This window comes from Perca flavescens, chromosome 2 (assembly GCF_004354835.1).
Source record: "Perca flavescens isolate YP-PL-M2 chromosome 2, PFLA_1.0, whole genome shotgun sequence".
NCBI lineage: Eukaryota > Metazoa > Chordata > Actinopteri > Perciformes > Percidae > Perca > Perca flavescens.
Window position 1 is genome coordinate 16,009,840 of NC_041332.1, and position 19,091 is coordinate 16,028,930.

Genomic DNA, 19,091 nt, shown 5'->3' on the forward strand with positions numbered 1-19,091 from the left:
TTTCGGATCACGGATTGGATCAAATCTTGGAAATGGGTTTTTCAAACGCAAAAGAGAGATTCCGAGCTGAAATCAGATCACGTAATCCAATTTTACATTTGATCTGGATCAAACCTGCCCTTTGGGTTTTTCAAAACTTTGAACACGGTTTGGGACTTATTTGATCCAAAATTATCCTGATCATTATCCTGATCCCATCAGAAGGGGGGATTCAGTTATTTTCGAACCAAATAAAATTAGAGTGGTTTTTTTTTAAGTGAATGATCACAAAATCAATGTTTACTGATGATATATACATTTCTTCATATTTGAAGCATATGTGAAGCATGTCACAGCTAATGAGATAAAAAAAATTATAACACAATAAAGAATGTAAAATGCTTCTGTTTATTACAGTTTTTCTGTTTCTTAAAATTAAAACAAACAATGGCTTTTTGTGGCCACCGGTATTTTGCCTACTTGTTGTTCTTTGCTGAGCCAGTAGGCTACACTGTTGGTTCCATTTAAGGCTCTGGTAAACAGGATTTGGTAATCCTGAAATTTGGTATTTGGATCACAGTGATCCAATCCAATGTTCCTTTTAAAAAACTGGCATAAAAGTAAGATGGATCAGGTGATCCTGGACAGCAAAACATGAGATTTCCAAAGACACTAAACAGCTATGTCAAAGCAACATCTCAGTATTAGTGTCAAAGTGAACTATCTGAATTTTTATTTACATATGCTTAATTTAAATTGTTCATCAACATATCAGTAGTGGAGATGAAGAAAAAATGAAAATGAAAAAAAGTGTAATTTAGTACGCTATAGTAGGTCGGTGACGTAGGTATTGCATTTCAATTATTTGCTTTACATTCACTGTATTGAGATCACAGATACTGATACAAGCATAGCACTGAAACTAAGCTCTGTCTTACATCAGAGACAGATCATCTCACTTCATCTTCATCCACGTGTTTCTCTTCTCTTTATGTCTGTCTACAGCGCTTGACTTCCTCTCTCATGCAGTCAAAACCACAAAAGGAAGATACATAGTTAAGACCTTAACTAGGTGTTATTTCATTTGCAAGGTTGTGCAGGGAGTGAAGCATGATGAAACACTTAACCATTGTTGAGGTTTCTGAATATTAAGATAGACAGAGCCTGGAGAGACTACCCAGAATAAGAAAATACTAGAGCTGGCACTTCCTCAATAAGAATGAAGACCATTTCTATCTTCTACTGTCTTCTATATGGTAAGTGTGTTAAAGGAATACATCCATTGATGTGTCTAAACTAGTCAAAAATGCTTCAACTCTTGTAACACAATTTAATTTTGGCAGCTGCTGGGATAGAGGGAACAGACATCAATGTAGAGGGATTCGAGGGAGAAGAAGTCTCGTTTCAGTGTTCCCACAAACTTGCGTGGAAAAACAACAAATACTTCTGCAAGGATCCATGTAAAGGCAGTGAAGATATACTGGTTACTGTACAATCTGGTAGAAGAGTGGAGTCAGGGAGGATAGCTCTGGTGGACTCGGGGGACGGAGTCTTCACTGTGACCATCAGTCAGCTCCAGCTGTCAGACTTGGGGAAATACTGGTGTGCAGTGGACAGGCCTGGTTTTGATACATTCACTGCAGTACATCTCACTGTAAAGGAAGGTACGTGCATGCATGATCTTATTACTTTTACTTTTTCTCTCTCCATTCATGACTACACATTTCCCCATCAGTGGTGGAATGTAACGATGTAAATTTACACAAGTACTGCACTTTAATACAATTTTGAGGTACTTGTACTTTACTTTAGTATGCTACTTTAAACATCGAGAGAAATATTGTAGTTTTTACTCTACAACATTTATCTGCTAGAGTTACTTTACTAATTAATATTTTGCACACAAAATCTTGGCGAGGTTTGTAAAAAACTATACATTTTTGTATAATTAACCAGCGGTTCCCAATTTTTTTGGGATTGTTTGGGGCGTTTCATTTCATGTTTCACAAATCCCGTTCCACCAAACACTAATTCGCCTTTTAAAACTTTCCAGGAGATTTCATTGAAAGAACTTTTCGAGACAAAAAAACAAAGATTACATAAATGTACACATACATTTACACACATTTGTGAATGAGATTTTATTTCTTCTCTTCTTTACAACCAACCCCATTAATCATCTCATGAATCTCAGCTTCATCTTGTGACCCCTAGGTTGGGAACTACTGGACTAAATTGTATAGAGTAATAAAAACTAGCTCCACACTGACCTGCTACCACAGTTTACCCTTGTGTTATCTTTCCCGTGGACCATGCAACTTTTTTTTTTTTTGTGGGTAAAGATTTTAAATGAAAACGTTTTTTTTTCTTTTGTCGCTATTCCCGATGTTTTTGTCACTTTTTCCAAAAAAGTTTGTCACTCCTTCCAATGTTTTTGATTATTTTCTACACTCTTTTTGGTGTTTTTTTCAAATTTATTAAGACATTTTTGTCACTTTTTTCAAAGTTCTTTCACCAATTTCTTTCCCCTGAAACTGATCATTTATTTTACTTCTGAGGAGCGTTTTATGGAACCATCCACGTTATATTTTTGACAATTTGGTTGAAAGAAACCCAAATTTCAAATTTGACCCGAGGACAACAGGAGGGTTAAATGCTGTTTACACACTCATGCATCAATATTAACAATCTAATAATGTGATATATAATGTTATATCTATACCAATTTACAGTATATACCACTGTTCCATATACCGATGAGACAAAGACTGTCATACCTGAACCTTCTCCTACATGGACACATCAGAGTATTTCCAACTCCACGCAATTTACATCTGGAATGGACACCAGTAGGCCTGCAAACATTTCAACAGGTTGAAGGAATACATCATTAAATTTGAAACTTTACAAATATTAATCATAGGTAGAAAAACTTACAATAAGTAATATTCTATTCAACCTCACAGCCTTGAACAGCACTAATGGAGGAGGACAGAACACCATCACAGGTGAGTCTCTATCTTTTTGGTGTGTGCATGGTGCATGGATACAGCTGGAGACTGACACCTGTGGATGTGTAAAATTGTTGAGCCATCTCTCTGGTTTTTGGTCAGGCACCGTGTTGTACGCTACAGTCGGGGCTGTTGCTGTGCTCACTATGTTGGTGCTGACAACAATGCTCGTCAGGAACCGCAGAGAAAACGCCAAAGTTCAACCACAAGTTTGCTCCGACAGCACTGACCTCGTCAGTGCAGATAAAAGAGGGGTATGAGACACAAACTAGAGCTCGACACATTAACAACTCTAGAGAAACATGACGGTTGTCTTGACAGCGAATTATATTAAGCTGACGATGATTAAGTTTCCTTTCCTGGTTTCAGAGGTCAATGTACGAAGAGGGGTTTTCCTAAAGTCCATCACTTCACGTTTCTATTTCTCTTTATTTTGAATCTGTGGATTTTCTGCATTGGGATGCTTTAAAACCAACACTTAATCAGTATTGTCAGTTATACAGGAGCATTGTGTTAAATGAATAGTTTGAAATAATAGGTAATACACTTATTTGAGTTCTTGCTGAGAGTTACTGTAGATGAGAAGATACCAGATTCATGTCTTTCTGTTAAATATAAAGCTGAAGGAGACAGTTAGCTTAGCTCCAGGAAGAGTCCAGACAGTCACTGCTCCATAACAAGAAATAGGCCCATACAGTACACAACCACCCTCATGAAATACTATTTAACAGTTTGATTTTTGTGGGGATTAAATTGTGAGTTTTTTTGGTGAGTTTTAGAGGTGCTGGGGTACTATAGACAGAAACATACTATAGATGTAATTGTTTAGTGTGTGTAAAATGATGGCAAATATTTTACAGTATGTGTAGTGGTACAACAGTAAGACTTTATAAACCGTCCCCATCTTTACCATCTACCATTTACCATCCCCTTGTTGCATTATGGCTGTGAGTTTTGCAGTAGAAGGCGTCCAACTTGTCCAAGTTCTGCCGACTCACTTAGCTGTGAACATGGGGAAAATTGGACTCTTTAACTGTTGTTTTGTCAGCTACAAACAAAACAAGCAAAAACAGCTTTATGCAGTTTGTACAGTTCATTTTTTCCGGGTCTGTAATTTGTTACTAATAAGAGGGAAAATAGGGAAAGCAATCAATTGGTACACTCCCAATTAATTTATTCCAATTAATTACTAGTATAAACTTGAAGTCTTTTAGTAGGTAAGCTGAATGTGCAAAAGTGAGAAATTTGTCTACATATAACATATTCAAACATATTCAGTTGAACATATATGAATAATTACAGGTTTTTGAACTATGAATAAATAATGAATGGATATCTTTGCGGGGTTGAATAGTTAAGAAATTCCAATCTTCCCTATAATTAGTACCAAATTACATAGTTTTTTCCAGAAAAAGAAAATGTATTTTTCATCGTTTTTTTTGTTTTGTTTTTTAAGTCTGCAGTACATCATATTTGCAGTGCAAATTTTAATAAGGCTTTAGTAAACTTTATATGGTATTCATGTATGTTTTGTGTGTAGATTCAGTACAGTGACACAGTTAAATTCAGCCCAGTAAGTTGTGTAACACACTAGAACTAATACGTGCAAATAATTTTTTCCTTTTTCACTTTTCAACAGGGCAACTCTAATGAAGTGCAGTCGTTTACAAAGTTATCGGAGAAGTTCTCTTGTAGTCACCATCCAAAGCAGGATCCACCAACAGCTCCCTCCGCAGCAGCTGAATGTAGTGTACACATGCATATCTATGAAAACATCCCCTGCTCCACAGGAACTGCACATTCAAGATACTCAGTTGCAAACGCCCAAGACGCACATGACATCAGCCCTAGAATCTACATCAAACCTCTGCCACCTATATCTGAAAGAACTAGAGAAGGCTATCTTAGAAAACACAAAAATAAACCTACATCAACTACAAATGCGATAAGCAGTTCTACAGAGAGCTGTACAAGCAGCGCATCAGCTTGTCACTCCCGATCTTACAATGATTGCACAGAAGTGAGGCCCAGATCACTTTGGTTTGGTTTGGATTTATCAGAAACAGCATGAGTGTGTGCTCAATGGTGGGATTTTTATGGACATTAATGGACAACTGAATTGTACCTCCTCTGTTTGTCCAGTTATAACCAACATTTATCTTTCACTTTGAGAGAAAAAAATTGTAAAACCATGCAAAATTGTTAACCTATGGCTTTTTACTGTCACAGACTTAAGATAAAATCTAAAGGGCACAGGAAAACACTTTTTATTGTCTACCCTATGTATGTAGGTCACTGTGTGTGTGTGTGTGTGTGTGTGTGTGTGTGTGTGTGTGTGTGTGTGTGTGTGTGTGTGTGTGAAAGAAAGCGGGAGAGATGACGAGATCACGCGGGCCACGCCCATGCGAGTGTGCATGTGTGTGTTACAGTTAGGCTAAGTATTGGGGCATATTTACCATTTTTCTGTACCTTAAAATACGCATATCTGCACTTTTGGGCTGATACCTCAGTGTGTAGTATGTTAAAGCTTCTGATTGGGGTGACTCCTAGTGGTCATATTAATAAAGACGCTGTGGCAGACAGCACTGAATACTGATCAGAGGTGTCAAGTAACAAAGTACAAATACTTCGTTACCTTACTTAAGTAGAAATCTTGGGTATCTATACTTTACTGGAGTAATTATTTTACAGCAGACTTTTTACTTCTCCTTACATTTTCACACAAGTATCTGTACTTTCTGCTCCTTACATTTTAAAAATAGCCTCGTTACTCCTATTTCAGTTTGGCTTGTTTTCATTCCAGCTTGTCATCGTTCAAAAAAACACACAAAAAACAAAACCCTATCCAGATAAATCGCGCCATCCGGATAGAGTGAATTTGATTGTGGTTGGATGAAGTATATAAACATACAGTATACCATTCCGACAGCCTATTGGTTTGTACGTGATCCATCGTACCTGCACATGACACAAATCACGTCACACTCTAGCAAGGAAATAGCAGATGTTTGTAGCCTAGTACGAAGACGTCTGTGGCAGAGACTCAAGAGAACTCGAGTGAAATGTCCCAACCAAGCACCAGGGAGGAGGTTGGTAGCCAGGAAGACCAGCCAGCCCTTCTACATCCCCGGCCGTACCTGGAAGAGTTTTTCGAAATGGTTGGATGCAAAAACAACTCCTTTCGAATGCGCTGCAAACTCTGCGCACCCAAGTACCACGAGCTATTTACAATACTTATAGGCAACTAGTCATCATATCTTCTGCTCCATGAAACACATGTTAATGCTCAGTAGTACACATATATGGTTCTTTAATGTATTTCATTCATTTTCAATGGGCATAAATGCAGCTTAAACAGGTGCAACCCACATTTTTCAACATTAACATTTTAATATAACATTATAGTGATTATGGCCTATTTTGTGGAGTAGTGCACTATAAGCTTTTGTCCTTTATGGCATTTTCTTCCCCTTACATTACTTTTACTTTTATACTTTAAGTAGTTTTGAAACCAGTACTTTTACACTTTTACTTGAGTAAAAAGCTTCAGTTGATACTTCAACTTCTACAGAAGTCTTTTTAAACCCTAGTATCTATACTTCTACTTGAGTAATGAATTTTTTGACACCTCTGATACTGATACAATCCACCACATTATAATTTCCATCACATTATTGTAAAATTGTAAAACATATTATCTTGTGTGTACTATGGGGCCACAGCAAATGGATGAATTAATAATAAAGTGGAAAGAAATTATGTTTATGGTTTACTTTCTTGGATAATTTAAAAAAAGACTTCCTTAATTTACATCTGGTAAAATAGTAGTAGAAAGTGTTTTTTAATGGATACAGACATAATGTGGTTCATGGCATCAGCCTTGAACTTATTCAATTCAATTCAATTCAATTCAATTCAATTCAATTCAATTCAAAAAAGTTGTCACTTTTTAATAAAGCAAACTTTTTAAAGGGTATATACAATGTAAGTTTGTGGGCCTATTGAGGCAAGCAGAACAAGCTGTGTGGTGAAGGTATTAGCAAACAGCTGCTTATTTACAAATCCAACAAACACAGAGCAACACTATCATTCATTTGTAGTTGTGTTTGTGTCCATCTGACGAATATAAGTCCAATATTCGGCTCTATTTTTATCTCCACCAACTCCTGATGAAAATATCTGGCTCTTTAGCTGCTAAATGCTGCTCTATGTTCACCAGCTAGTCGCAAACTGTGTCTGTTCGCTTTTTAGTGTTAGGCAGTTACTAGAGTACACTTGGTTTACTAAAGACAACTTAAACAGCTTCCTGCTGCAGCTGGAAATAACTTTGACGAGAGCACTAAGAGTAATAAATAAACGGTGAAGTTGTGGGCCATAAAACAAATACAATCAGCTAAAAGATGCCAAAACACTCCATAGAGCTGTTAACTGCAAAGTCTGGTCATCATCATTTTCTGTGGGTTCATCACTACTGTCAAAACCATTGACATTATACACAGTCATTTGATCGATTGTTGATATATAAATGTTGCTAGGTGCAGCTTTAATTGTTAATAAATAATTTGTTAATGCCTCATAGATCAGCAATAACAACATTTGCGTTAGCACACTAAAAAATCTCTTTGGCTGGTGTTAAACCTCCTCACAGCTATACTTATCAGTAAGTGGTACAGTAACAGACAGCAATAAGCCTACTGGAGTCCAGCGCTAGTACCGTCTGTGATGTCTCAAGTAGATTACAGAGGAGGATGGAATTTCCTTCAAGGATGCATCAAATTAAACCTGCATTATTTTCTTAATTAAAGAAAAAACAGTGAGCGCCCATGATTTCACTTCCATAGGTTGAAGGTTATAGGTTTGTTCATGAAAGAGGAAGAGGTTTAAACACATGGACATGAAAGCACCAGATTTAACACACAGACACAGTCTTTAGTCTAGGTTGCTGCCTCGTTGGGCAAGTGGGGAAGAATCCGAGTTTTTGGACTGAAGTTAAACTGGGAGTAATGGGAGCGACCTGGATCTCATGGAGAACGACTACAACTGTCATCATTACTATACTACAAATACAAGGTGGGCTGCATGCTATGCATTAAGATTTTTTAAGGACTTCACTTGAGTTAAACTATTTGTTAAAACACATGATTACATGAGTACGCACCTAACACAGCTTTTTGTGACTGACAGCTCTGATCAGCGTCAAAACCACAGCTGTTACCGGTGTGGAAGGCCAGAGATTTGACTTCAGATGTGACTATAGCAACAACCTGCAGAGCAATGATAAGTACTTCTGCCATGACAGTGATGACAATGGGTCCCCCAACCTCCTGATAAGCACAGTAGAACATGAGATACACACAAATAAACGTTTCTCTCTGTACGAAAACCACACCGGAGCCTTTTTCATTGTCAGTGTGGACGAACTCACCTTGGAGGACAGCGGGAAGTACCGGTGTGGGGTGCACATTGCAACCCTCCCTGATGAGATCAGTTTCATACAACTGGATGTTGCCAGAGGTACAGTATGACATGTCTCAGCACAGGATCACTATGTCCTAAAAAATTTAATAATATAATCTGTTTTCTGGTTAGTGCCTTATAGCTTTAATAGGTAGTTTACAAGACAAATGCGGTATATTTTCTGTCCACCTGGTGATTTCCATCTAAAAATGTCAGACCAGTCATATGAGAACTAAGTAGTGTTACTTTTCCCATACATGTTCCTCTTTTCTGAACTTTCTATTGGTTATTAAAGGTTACAACTGCACAAGTAGGTGAATGTACATTTTTGTAAACACATTTTTTTTGCTGCCCTTTATCAGCAGCAACCCCTCCAGAAAATCTAATGCATCATAGTAATTAAGATACAAAATAACTACACAATACATTAGTTATCTCTGTGTGTTCAATTCTATTTTTGTACCTACATACTTTGTTTTTGTATTTTTGCTTTAAAGTAACTGGATCCCCCATATTTCCAAAGGATGTCACAGTGGACAGTGAGTAATATGTGTGTGTGTGTGTGTGTGTGTGTGTGTGTGTGTGTGTGTGTGTCTGTGTTCCTGACTTGGACGACACATTAAACTGACTTGACATTTCAGACTAAAGTTAATTGGGGACGATGTGTGTATGTGTGTGTGTGTGTGTGTGTGTGTGTGTGTGTGTGTGTGTGTGTGTCCATCTCTTTTAATAGTGTTTCTAATTTAGAATTAATAGTGTGTCTGAGTGAATCATCTGGCAGGTAAACATTAGTCATTGTTCTCTCCTGCAGAGCTCCACCTGCCGCTGTTCGTGACTGCAGCGATGTGTATCACAGCAATGCTGTTTATATGTATGTTCACCCTTGGCCTTCTGCTGGCTGTTAAACACCGAAGACCCGGCCCACGCCAGAATAGAGAGGTTAGTCCAAACATTTAGCCACAGTAGCTGGCTCACACAGCATGGCTTTAGGGTTGCCAACGTCGGTTGGTCCACCACTTTTGTTCAGACTGAATTATCTCAGCAACTAGTGGATGGATTGGAACAGATTCTAGTACAATGTTATGCATCATCAGGTAAAAATGTCTAATACTTTGGTTAATGACTAAATACTTGCAACATTAATGACGTTCCCATGAGCATCAGCTGTACTTGGTGCTTTATGCTAATTAGCTAACGTTGAGCTGGATTTTCAGTTGATGCAATGCGTTAATGCCTACACATACCATGGTTTAGGTTTTAATGAGGGTCAGATGTCAGCCGTTGATGATCACCTTATGATCCTGGTAAACAATATACCTGCTGAACATCAACATATTAGCATAGTTATTGTGAGCACGTTAGCATGCTGATAGCATTTTGTTCAAAGCAACAATGTGCCTGAGTATTGCCTCACAGAGTCGCTAGCATGGCTGTATACTCTTAGTCTTGTTTGTCGACTGAAAAGAACCACATTGTCCAGTTCCCAGTAACACATTTGCATTTAAAGGATAATATGATCTTTCGTGCAAGAAGCGGTTCACTATCAGAAGGTTTCCATCCCACAGACATCATCTGACTACGAGACAATGATGCCTGGTGTCAGAACTGAACCTGAACTCCACTGCAGCTTTTCGGCTCCAGACTGCGCTGATATCTCAGCTTTACCGGTGCCACCACCTGACCTCTGCTCCCACTTCACATCAAAGCATCGGGAGTCTACTGTCACTCTCGGCCTCGGTGAATATGTTGATGTGGATGGACCAAAGCACGTCTGCCAGTACCAGCATCTGGATCTCAGCCGGTTAGAGGAGCATGTCTATCACAGCCTTCATGGAAACTACGATCCTAAAGATGGACCTCTGGGAGTCAAAGAGCAGATTAACAGTTATATTGTTGAAGGATAGTTCCAGGTTAATTACAACCGATGGAAAGTTAACTTTGGTTTTCTTGTTGCCATGTTCCCGGTGAAATCTGTGTTTTTATAATTGTTGATAGGAATGATGGCCAAAACGACAAAAGTAAGACCCTAATTGTAATAAACCAAAATTATTATTTACTGTGTATGGATGAAAGAAGGATATGATGGGATGTTGGCCAAATTAAAAGTTAATGATTAAGGATCTTTAGTAATTCAAGTAGTTATAGTGTTAATTATTGCTGTGTTTTGTCATTTCTTGAGGAAAATGCAACATTTTGGATGGGACAAACAAAAGAAAAGACCAAAAAGAAATACCAGTCTGAGCATGACTCTTAACTCAAGCTGTAGGAGTTAACAAAATCCATGAAGAAGAGCAGACTGGATGTAGTAACCACTGTCTCACTCTGCTGTCATATATATTTTACCAAAATAAACAAAGTGATAATATCTGAGGGTTTCCTTGTGTGAATTATTTACTCACCTAATTGATCTTAAACATTTGCTACAAGACAGGCAAGAGATGGGAGCGATGTTTTGATGCTTTTGAGATGGTTTATGTGGTTTGGTGGGGAGATTTAGGCAGAAGACGCTGGCTAAAGACAGGAAGTGCAACAACAAAGAGGAAGTTGTCATTAATTTGGAGAAAATTACAAAGACATGTAATCAGGGTGAGATAAGAAAAGGCAACGGATAGTGACAGACATACAAATCTTTTGAACAGCGTGAAGATGAATTCCCTCATTCTGGTCTTTTTTCTGGGAGGTAAGTTTATGGAGATTCATTCTTCTGTCCCTTTTTCTCTTTTCCTCTATTTGAATGTTTAGTGTCTTGTGGTAGTTTTTTCAGTTGGAGGTTTTTTGTCTTGTCTTTGTTAGAGGGCCCTGCTACTCCCAGTAATTCCTTGCTGTTGTTTTTGAGCCTATACCGTACAATTTGTTGACTATCAAAACACTTGGAAACACTGGATTTGTCGGTGCTGTTTAGAGCTGTAACAAAATTAGGAAGTGCACTTTTGGAACAGCCTTTCCTGAACCCAGAAGGGCTTGTGAAATGATTACTAAGGTTAGAAAATACAAAATGTACTACCCAAATGTCACACTTCTTTAATATCTGCTTTTTTTCTTGTGAATACTGCATAATCTGACCTCTCCAGGCCTCTTAAAAACAATTTAAATGAAAAAGAATAAACTGCCTACAACACATTTGCAACCTGTGTCAGGGTGAGAAAGCAAAAGGGTCAGAAGCCATAAACGTTTTGCAACCACTGCTTTGAATAAGAGGATAGGTCTAGCTGGTTGGTAATATACGGTGTAACTGAGGTCCACAACTGGATGCAAAAAGCTTGACACTTGTGCTTTGTTGTTGTGTGTTTTGTGCAGGGTTATGGGAGACTGAATCTATGTCCGTAACAGGAGATGTGGGGAGTGATGTCAAAATAAAATGCTCTCACTCCAACGCATTTTCCAATGTCAAATATTTCTGCAAGGGAACGTGTGAAAATGAAGACATCCTGATAAGTAGCAGAACAAATAACAATTTAAACCAAAAATACAGTATTGAAGATGAAGGAAACACATTCTACGTGACCATCTCTCTTCTTACAGAAGATGACTCAGGAATGTACTGGTGTGGAATAGAGAGAATCGGTTTGGACACATACAATCAAGTTTTCCTTACAGTCATAAAGGGTTAGTTGATTTTATAGACATAGCTTTTATGACATTGTTGTTATTCATCACTTAAAAATATAAAGACATTTGTTCTCTTTCCTTTTTTATGGAAAATGTTTCACAACACAGTCTGAAACTGATCTTCTCTTTTTCGCAACAGACAGTAATTACAGGAAATAGATAATTCACTAACGCAGCAGATACATGTGATTGAGAGACAAGGAACAACATTAACATAATTCTTTCTTTTTTCTTTCAGGAAACACAAATGACCCTCAATCAAATGCTGTGTCCTTTAGTAAGCAACTGTCTGGTTGTGTGTAGATGTGTATGTGAGAGACAAAGTCCTAAGTGAAACATCATTACTGAGACATGATTTTGTCCCTTTTTCAGAGAAGCTTTTGTGCATTGGAGCAGGTCTCGGGGTGGTTGTGCTGGCTCTGGCGATTGCCCTTCTAACATTTTTCAGACATCGCAACAGAGACATCAACGCACATTCTGGTATAAAATGAAACAGATTTATTATATAATAATATTTTCAGAGTATTATCGCAGGGGTCCTATAATAAAACATCTAAAAGCAAAAATCCTATCAAATGGGGGCCTCTGAGACGAGACCCTATCAAAGGTACATGGTCTAATTTGTGTCAGTTTAGGGGTCCTTGGCGTGAAGTTTTGGAAAAACTGGTTTAGAACACTCTAACATACTAAAATCCTCAAACTGCCTTGGGAGCCATAGCAATCACTTAGCAGCCACCTGAAAACACACAAGCAACCACAAACAACCCATGGATTTATTATATCTAGTGGATACCAGACTCAAGTAGAAAATGCATTTCCTGCAGAAAATGCGTGTGTATGCTGAATAGCTAAATTGCTAAAGCTAAACTGGATTTCTAATCTGTAAGAAGAAGTTGAAGTAGTGAGGATAGTTGGAAAAGTGGGAATTGATTTAATTGGTATGGATTTCATTGACAAGTTGAATAACACCACTAATGTAAAAAAAGATGTGGAATAATTAATTATTTTTTTTAAAGCTAATGCTAAAGCTAAACTGGATTGCTCGTTAAAATGTGTAAAAAGAAGTTATAAGAAATGTGGAAAAGTGATAATTGTTTTAATTAATATGTCTTTAAAAGTTGGATAATAGCCATATTGTGTGAACGTTGTAGGTGTTACGACACAAACTGGCAGCAAGGCTGAGCAGACAAATTTGTAATTGCGACTTTTTTCTCCGAGTCACGTCCTTCTGTCTGTTTCATCTTGGATCTATAATATTCTCTAAACTATTTATTTTTGAATTAACAAATCGCCTACTGCTTATAGCCAGAGCATATCACATTCTAACAACCAAAGCCACTCTGCCAGTCTCTCAACATTTTAGCACTTTGAAAGTACAAAGTTGGAGCTAATGTGTAGGCAACCACCTAGAAGCAAGAAGGATGCATTTTTCATTTTGTAATTTTCCATATTGTAATTTCTACTACTTTATTTCCGTCTATTCTGCAAACATGTTTGTCCTGAAAGATATCTCCCTTTTCTTTTGCTCTCCCTGGTGGTTTCTTTCAGAAATGGCAGCCTTTATTGAATTTTTAATTATTTGTCTGTGCCACTTTTAATGCAGCATTATGGCACCACAAATATAGATTGTTTTTCAGGAAGTGAAAGTAAAACACTTAGTTTTAATTTCACAGGGATCTAAAACTGTATTGTATCATCACTCACCATACAGGAAAGGACCATGACATAGTATATGCAACACCATCCAGTCAGAAACAAGATGTAAACCACGTCACTACTTCCTCTTCAAAAGCCAATGAGGATCAAGAAACAGACGGCAGGGCTAACAGCACCTTCTGCTCATCGAGCGTTCAGCACCAAGACACCAGCAGCTATCACTCAGATAATATTTACTCCAATGTCATTGTTTCATCAGAGTCTCAGATCCAACCAGAAAGTCTCTCCTACTCCACTGTTAGCTTCATAAAACACACAGATTCCAGCACTGTCACACCTGTGCTTACATACTCCGCTATTCAACACAAAGCAACAGAGGAATCAACAGTCTATTCCAATGTATGACCTCAGTGCTGATCACCTTCACTGTTATGTGCAGTATCTTCCTCTGCTGTATTATTAGAATATATTCTGATTTATGCTAAACAGCAAATGCCCACCACTCACACATTTCTGTAAAACTAAATCCACAGGTAGTTGTGAATTGATAATTTAAATAATTCTTTTCAATTATATTTATTTTTTAACATTTAGATATTATAAGAAATATTTAGATAACTCCTCTAAAACTAATATTAATCGTGTTCAGTAGATTTTAAATTTTAACCTGATAAAACAAAGTAGTCAATATAAACATTTTCTTTACCGTGTGTTTTTGTATTTTCATGAGTCTGTTTGTGGTTGATGAGAGTTGGTGATGTTGGGAACCAAGCAGTGTGGTTAAACACTATGTTTAATATACATAGAGATCTCAGAGCATGTGACCTCTGAGACAAAGGAAACCACATGGCTCATGTGAGGCCTGAGCGCCCTTTCAAACAAAGAGAATGAGGCCTCCAGGTCAACTCTAAAGACTAAAAGTCACACCTCCACGAGAAAAATGGCCAGAGATAAATAAAACTACAGAAGTTGTAGTTCACACCTATGTTAACTGCGAGAACACTGATTTCCTATTGGCCGTGGCCGGGGTTTTCCGTGAATCACAAGTGAGATGGATCCGTTTTGTTTACTGTGGAGCATCTATGGGACCAAACAAATGGGAACACACACACAGTAAGGAGGCTTAAGTTTCTGGGCAGAGAAATATAGGTGTGTGTTACTAATGTCAGTAACTGCTGTTGCTGCAACTTGTTACTACATTGAATGTGTTATTAATTAGTAAGTGCTACTGTTGCAAATGTCTGATCACGGGACTTGTTGATATTTTGAGTTTGATACTGTAGTTAATATTGAAACTGTAATGCTACACTGCTATCTCCCTCCGCGGAGAAGTTAGTTACTGTACAAGCGAGATAATAAACCTTCCGTTCGTCACTCAAACCCCAGCACTACCCTGTGTAGACAAAAGGATTGGTTATTGTTGCCGCAAGAAGTCAGTTGCTGGCCCACAAGAGGCTGAGTAATAAACATTCCCCTCATGAGACAACTTCTCAGACCCCTGCCACAACGTCAAATTAGGTCCGAGTCCTGGGTGAACGAGAAGATTGGTAATTATCACTTCCTTCTTTCTATAAAGTGTGCTTTTCTGCCCTCTTTACACACTAACCTAACACACGCACACACACGCACACACACACACACACACACACACACACACACACACACACACACACACACACACACACACACACACACACATACACAGATCAGCTGACGGACGGTTAAATAGCCTGTTTGTGTATTTCCTCGAGTGGCCATGTTGTGCCTACAAAGGGCCTCAAATCCATGCTCAAATCTCACTGTGTTTCATCCGCCAACTTGATCTCGCGTGGGCGTGGCCCGCGTGATCTCGTCATCTCTCCCGCTTTCACACACACACACACACACACACACACACACACACACACACACACACACACACACACACACACACACACACACAATATGTTTGCTCGTTTTGCCTTTGTTGTAGTTGTAACAAGTAAATAGGTTTATTGATTGACAATTAATATTTTGGAAGTTAAATAAATTCTATTTTACTTTAAAGAGCAGTTGTTTGTGATTATTTGTGTATATGTTGTAATAACATCGAACAGGTCAGTGCTCAAATTTCACTCTTCCCGTTCACTTTATAAATATGAGATCAATTAATCAAATTTATTAAGATCTGTATTTTCAAAGAGAACACCACCTATTAGACTGTTTTCACAGTTCAGTTATTGGTCAGGGTGGTGTCCCGTTTTGATTGTTTGTCAATTTGATAAAGTTATTAATACACATGTCATAACTTCATTAATATTGATAAAACATCTTTAATAAATTGCTAATAACTGAATCTGTACCTTCTTAATCCCCAACAGTGAAGAAGTGGAACATTTTCACACACCCACCACCCACAATAAGTATACACACACACACACACACACACACACACACACACACACACACACACAGGAATTGAGAAGGGGGAAGTGAGAAAAAGGAGAGGCTACAGTGGACAAGCACCTACAGCTCTAATGTAAAATCCCCACGTGTTATGCTTAACCTCAAGACTTCCTGGTTCACTGTGGGGCTCCAGTAGGTTAAAAGCCTTAGATTGAGACTTGGTGAAGGGCAGAGAAACCAGTAGACCCTAAGGAAAAACAAAAGGGGAGAGAGAATTTAACAAAGATCGTAATGAGGAAAATGCTTCTTCTCATCGTCTGTCTTTTCTCTGGCTATTACTTAAAACAACGCAGTCTCCCTACAGTGTTGATATCCTTAATTATATTGCTGAGAATATATATTTTTAAATATAATTACAGTAATTGTTGAATGTCAATGACGACATCCAACAAGGGTCACTTGAAGTGATTTGAAGGACAAAGCAACATTTTTCCGCACATTGGCCATTACAAAAAAAAATCTTTAAAAATAATATTTATTATTATATTTTTCTTTTGAAGCAGTCAGATGCCAACACTCAAAGGTATATGTTAGAGCCCAGAAGGGAGGACTGGTTAACATATTCTGTCCATATGACACTGGGAATGAAAACTATCCTAAATATTTCTCTAAGGGTGACCATGGCACAAGAAGGATTCTCATTAAAACCACTGACAATTTGTGCAAAGAGAGGACGCAAAAAGGGAAATATTACCTCTGTGATGACACCAAAAATGCATTGGTGAGGTCTGAAATATTAAGAAAAACGGAGCATTTACTTGACCCTCTGCAATTTGCTTATAGACCCCGTAGGGGGGTGGAAGATGCCACAGTCACTTTACTAAATTTACTCTTTAAGCATTTAACAATGGCTCTCATGCCAGACTTTTATTTATTTATTGACTTCTCCTCAGCTTTTAATACAATTCAACCTCATATTTTAACCACAAGGCTGCTAGAACAGTTTGATCTGAGCAATAACCTGGTAGGCTGGATCCTTAACTTATTAACAAACAGGACGCAAAGCGTGAGAGTGAATGGCAATCTTTCTGAAAAAGTCTGTTCATCAACAGGCTCCCCACAAGGATGCGTACTCTCACCTCTGCTTTTCATCCTGTACACAAATATGTTCCAGAGCAGGTGGGAAAACAGGACTATAATTAAATACGCAGATGACTCAGTAATTGTCAGCCTGCTCCAAGACAGTGAAACAGGTGAAGGTCCAGTCGTCAATGATTTTGTTGAATGGTGTGAGGTGTCTCACCTTCAACTAAATGTAGTTAAAACAAATGAAAAAAAAATCCAAATAAAAGACATTACATCAATCAATGGTCAAACTGTTGAATGTGTCGATTCGTATAAATACCTGGGGATGATAATAGACTCCAAATTCACATTTGGAACTAACTGTGAAGTGGTATGTAAAAAAGGGCATCAGCGCCTGTTTTGTTCGAGGAAGCTGAGTAAATTGCATTTTGATAAATCCATCATGACCCTTTTTTATCACGCTTTTATTGAATTTATTTATCATTTGCGCTAGCAGTCTGGTTTGGGAACCTCACTTTGAAAAATAAAAACTCACTCAACCAAAGAGTAAAGTGGTCTAGCAGGTTGATTGGTGAGCCACAGCCTACCGTGGAGACCCTGTACACAAAACAGGTACACCAACTAGTTCAATTTTAAACGACAGTTCTCATTCACTGCACACAGAGTTCCAGCTTCTACCCTCTAGACATAGGTTTATAATCCCCCAGGTGTAAAACAAAAAGACACAAAAACAGTTTTGTCCCTGCAGCCATTACATTGAGGAATAAGTTATAGCTATATTTTGCACAAGTGTTTATTCTGTTTCTTTTATGTATGTACTCTTTTACTCCTTTGCTTTTATATGTGTGTATGAGGAGTCTACTGCAAACAAAATCTTTTACTTTTTTTATTCGTATTAAATCTTTTTACTCGTATCAATCAATCAAAATGTATTGATATAGCACTTTACAAAAACCAGCAGGTATCCAAATTGCTTAACATCAGAAACACATGTCATACAATAGAAAGAATGAACATAGAAAACAGTAAAATCAGAAAAGGTTACACAGAAACAAAAGAAATATCGTATCTTACATACGATTTTTATGTAGGCCTATGTATTATCTTATTCTGGACCGATAAGAACTTTTTTGATGATGTGTGATAATGTGAGGATGTGTGATAATGTGATGATGTGTGACTCATGTGGCTTTAGAGGTTGACCGACTTCATCTGGAGGCCTCCCAGGGTGAAAGTCATATCTGAACACGCAGACATCTTGCGCATGTTTAGATTCAGTGTCACTTCCACTATTTGAGGACAGTATTTCTGATGTCCATCATGAATAAAACCATAAATCTGCTTCAAAATCACAGTAAAAAGGATGCTCCTTATAAGTCTAAACTAACTGCTAATAACTAATTCTGCATATTTTTTAATGGTGCCAAATTGCCAAAATGTAAACAATTATATTCTAAAAGATGGGGCTTAAGTAGTAGATTTTTATGGAATTTAATTGTCAACTTGATAATCTAATAATACTATTAATTTTTTAAGACTTAACACATTTTACGATTTTATTGACTTTACCAAAGATATAAACCAACAGATTAATGTTATCAACAGGTGAATTTTGAGTCATTCTATAGCCTTGACTTGACTGGACATTTAATTATAAAAAAAAAACATCCTGTATTGTCCACAATGAAGACCTCTAAAAATTAACTTTTAATATAAATGTAACAAACGCCAATGTTATACCATCTTCAAGAAAGTAAGGTCTGCATGTGGATAATGTGGTTAATTATTTAAAAAGTGAAAGAGTTTCTTCTTCACTTCCTGTTTTGTCTGTCTGTCTTGCTCATCTTGTGTCATGTGTCACTCTGCCACCTGGCAATTTAAATATAACTCGACATTTATTAACAATGA

At 37.6% G+C, this 19,091-nt stretch overlaps 3 protein-coding genes across 3 annotated transcripts; all 3 read left to right on the top strand.

Annotated features, from left to right (window-relative positions):
- The first annotated feature begins 1,075 nt into the window (after positions 1–1,075).
- On the top strand, positions 1,076–5,342 carry LOC114545943 (CMRF35-like molecule 1). Its single transcript, XM_028564570.1, has 6 exons — positions 1,076–1,235; positions 1,323–1,643; positions 2,712–2,852; positions 2,946–2,987; positions 3,093–3,244; positions 4,630–5,342. The coding sequence occupies exons 1-6, from the start codon at positions 1,199–1,201 to the stop codon at positions 5,059–5,061; spliced, it is 1,125 nt and encodes a 374-aa protein (XP_028420371.1). The 5' UTR covers positions 1,076–1,198; the 3' UTR covers positions 5,062–5,342.
- A 2,607-nt stretch (positions 5,343–7,949) lies between these two features.
- Positions 7,950–10,762, top strand: LOC114546764 (uncharacterized). The gene is made up of 5 exons (XM_028565810.1): positions 7,950–8,060; positions 8,175–8,504; positions 8,945–8,986; positions 9,259–9,386; positions 10,013–10,762. Exons 1-5 carry the CDS (start codon positions 7,994–7,996, stop codon positions 10,349–10,351), a joined length of 906 nt encoding a protein of 301 aa, XP_028421611.1. The 5' UTR covers positions 7,950–7,993; the 3' UTR covers positions 10,352–10,762.
- A 259-nt stretch (positions 10,763–11,021) lies between these two features.
- Positions 11,022–15,155, top strand: LOC114571343 (uncharacterized). Its single transcript, XM_028602243.1, has 5 exons — positions 11,022–11,127; positions 11,745–12,053; positions 12,295–12,333; positions 12,429–12,536; positions 13,768–15,155. The coding sequence occupies exons 1-5, from the start codon at positions 11,094–11,096 to the stop codon at positions 14,115–14,117; spliced, it is 840 nt and encodes a 279-aa protein (XP_028458044.1). The 5' UTR covers positions 11,022–11,093; the 3' UTR covers positions 14,118–15,155.
- The last annotated feature ends 3,936 nt before the right edge of the window (positions 15,156–19,091 follow it).

What these genes read in the sequence shown, in the direction of transcription:
- LOC114571343 (XM_028602243.1), top strand. Translation starts at nt 11,094, where the DNA reads ATGAATTCCCTCATTCTGGTCTTTTTTCTGGGAG. An exon ending in ATCAAATGCTGTGTCCTTTA is followed by an intron (nt 12,334 to 12,428) that starts GTAAGCAACTGT and finishes TCCCTTTTTCAG; the next exon opens with AGAAGCTTTTGTGCATTGGA. An exon ending in AGACATCAACGCACATTCTG is followed by an intron (nt 12,537 to 13,767) that starts GTATAAAATGAA and finishes CTCACCATACAG; the next exon opens with GAAAGGACCATGACATAGTA.
- LOC114546764 (XM_028565810.1), top strand. Translation starts at nt 7,994, where the DNA reads ATGGGAGCGACCTGGATCTCATGGAGAACGACTACAACTGTCATCATT. An exon ending in ACAACTGGATGTTGCCAGAG is followed by an intron (nt 8,505 to 8,944) that starts GTACAGTATGAC and finishes TTTGCTTTAAAG; the next exon opens with TAACTGGATCCCCCATATTT. An exon ending in AAAGGATGTCACAGTGGACA is followed by an intron (nt 8,987 to 9,258) that starts GTGAGTAATATG and finishes TCTCTCCTGCAG; the next exon opens with AGCTCCACCTGCCGCTGTTC.
- LOC114545943 (XM_028564570.1), top strand. Translation starts at nt 1,199, where the DNA reads ATGAAGACCATTTCTATCTTCTACTGTCTTCTATATG. An exon ending in ACATCTCACTGTAAAGGAAG is followed by an intron (nt 1,644 to 2,711) that starts GTACGTGCATGC and finishes ACCAATTTACAG; the next exon opens with TATATACCACTGTTCCATAT. An exon ending in GCCTGCAAACATTTCAACAG is followed by an intron (nt 2,853 to 2,945) that starts GTTGAAGGAATA and finishes TCAACCTCACAG; the next exon opens with CCTTGAACAGCACTAATGGA.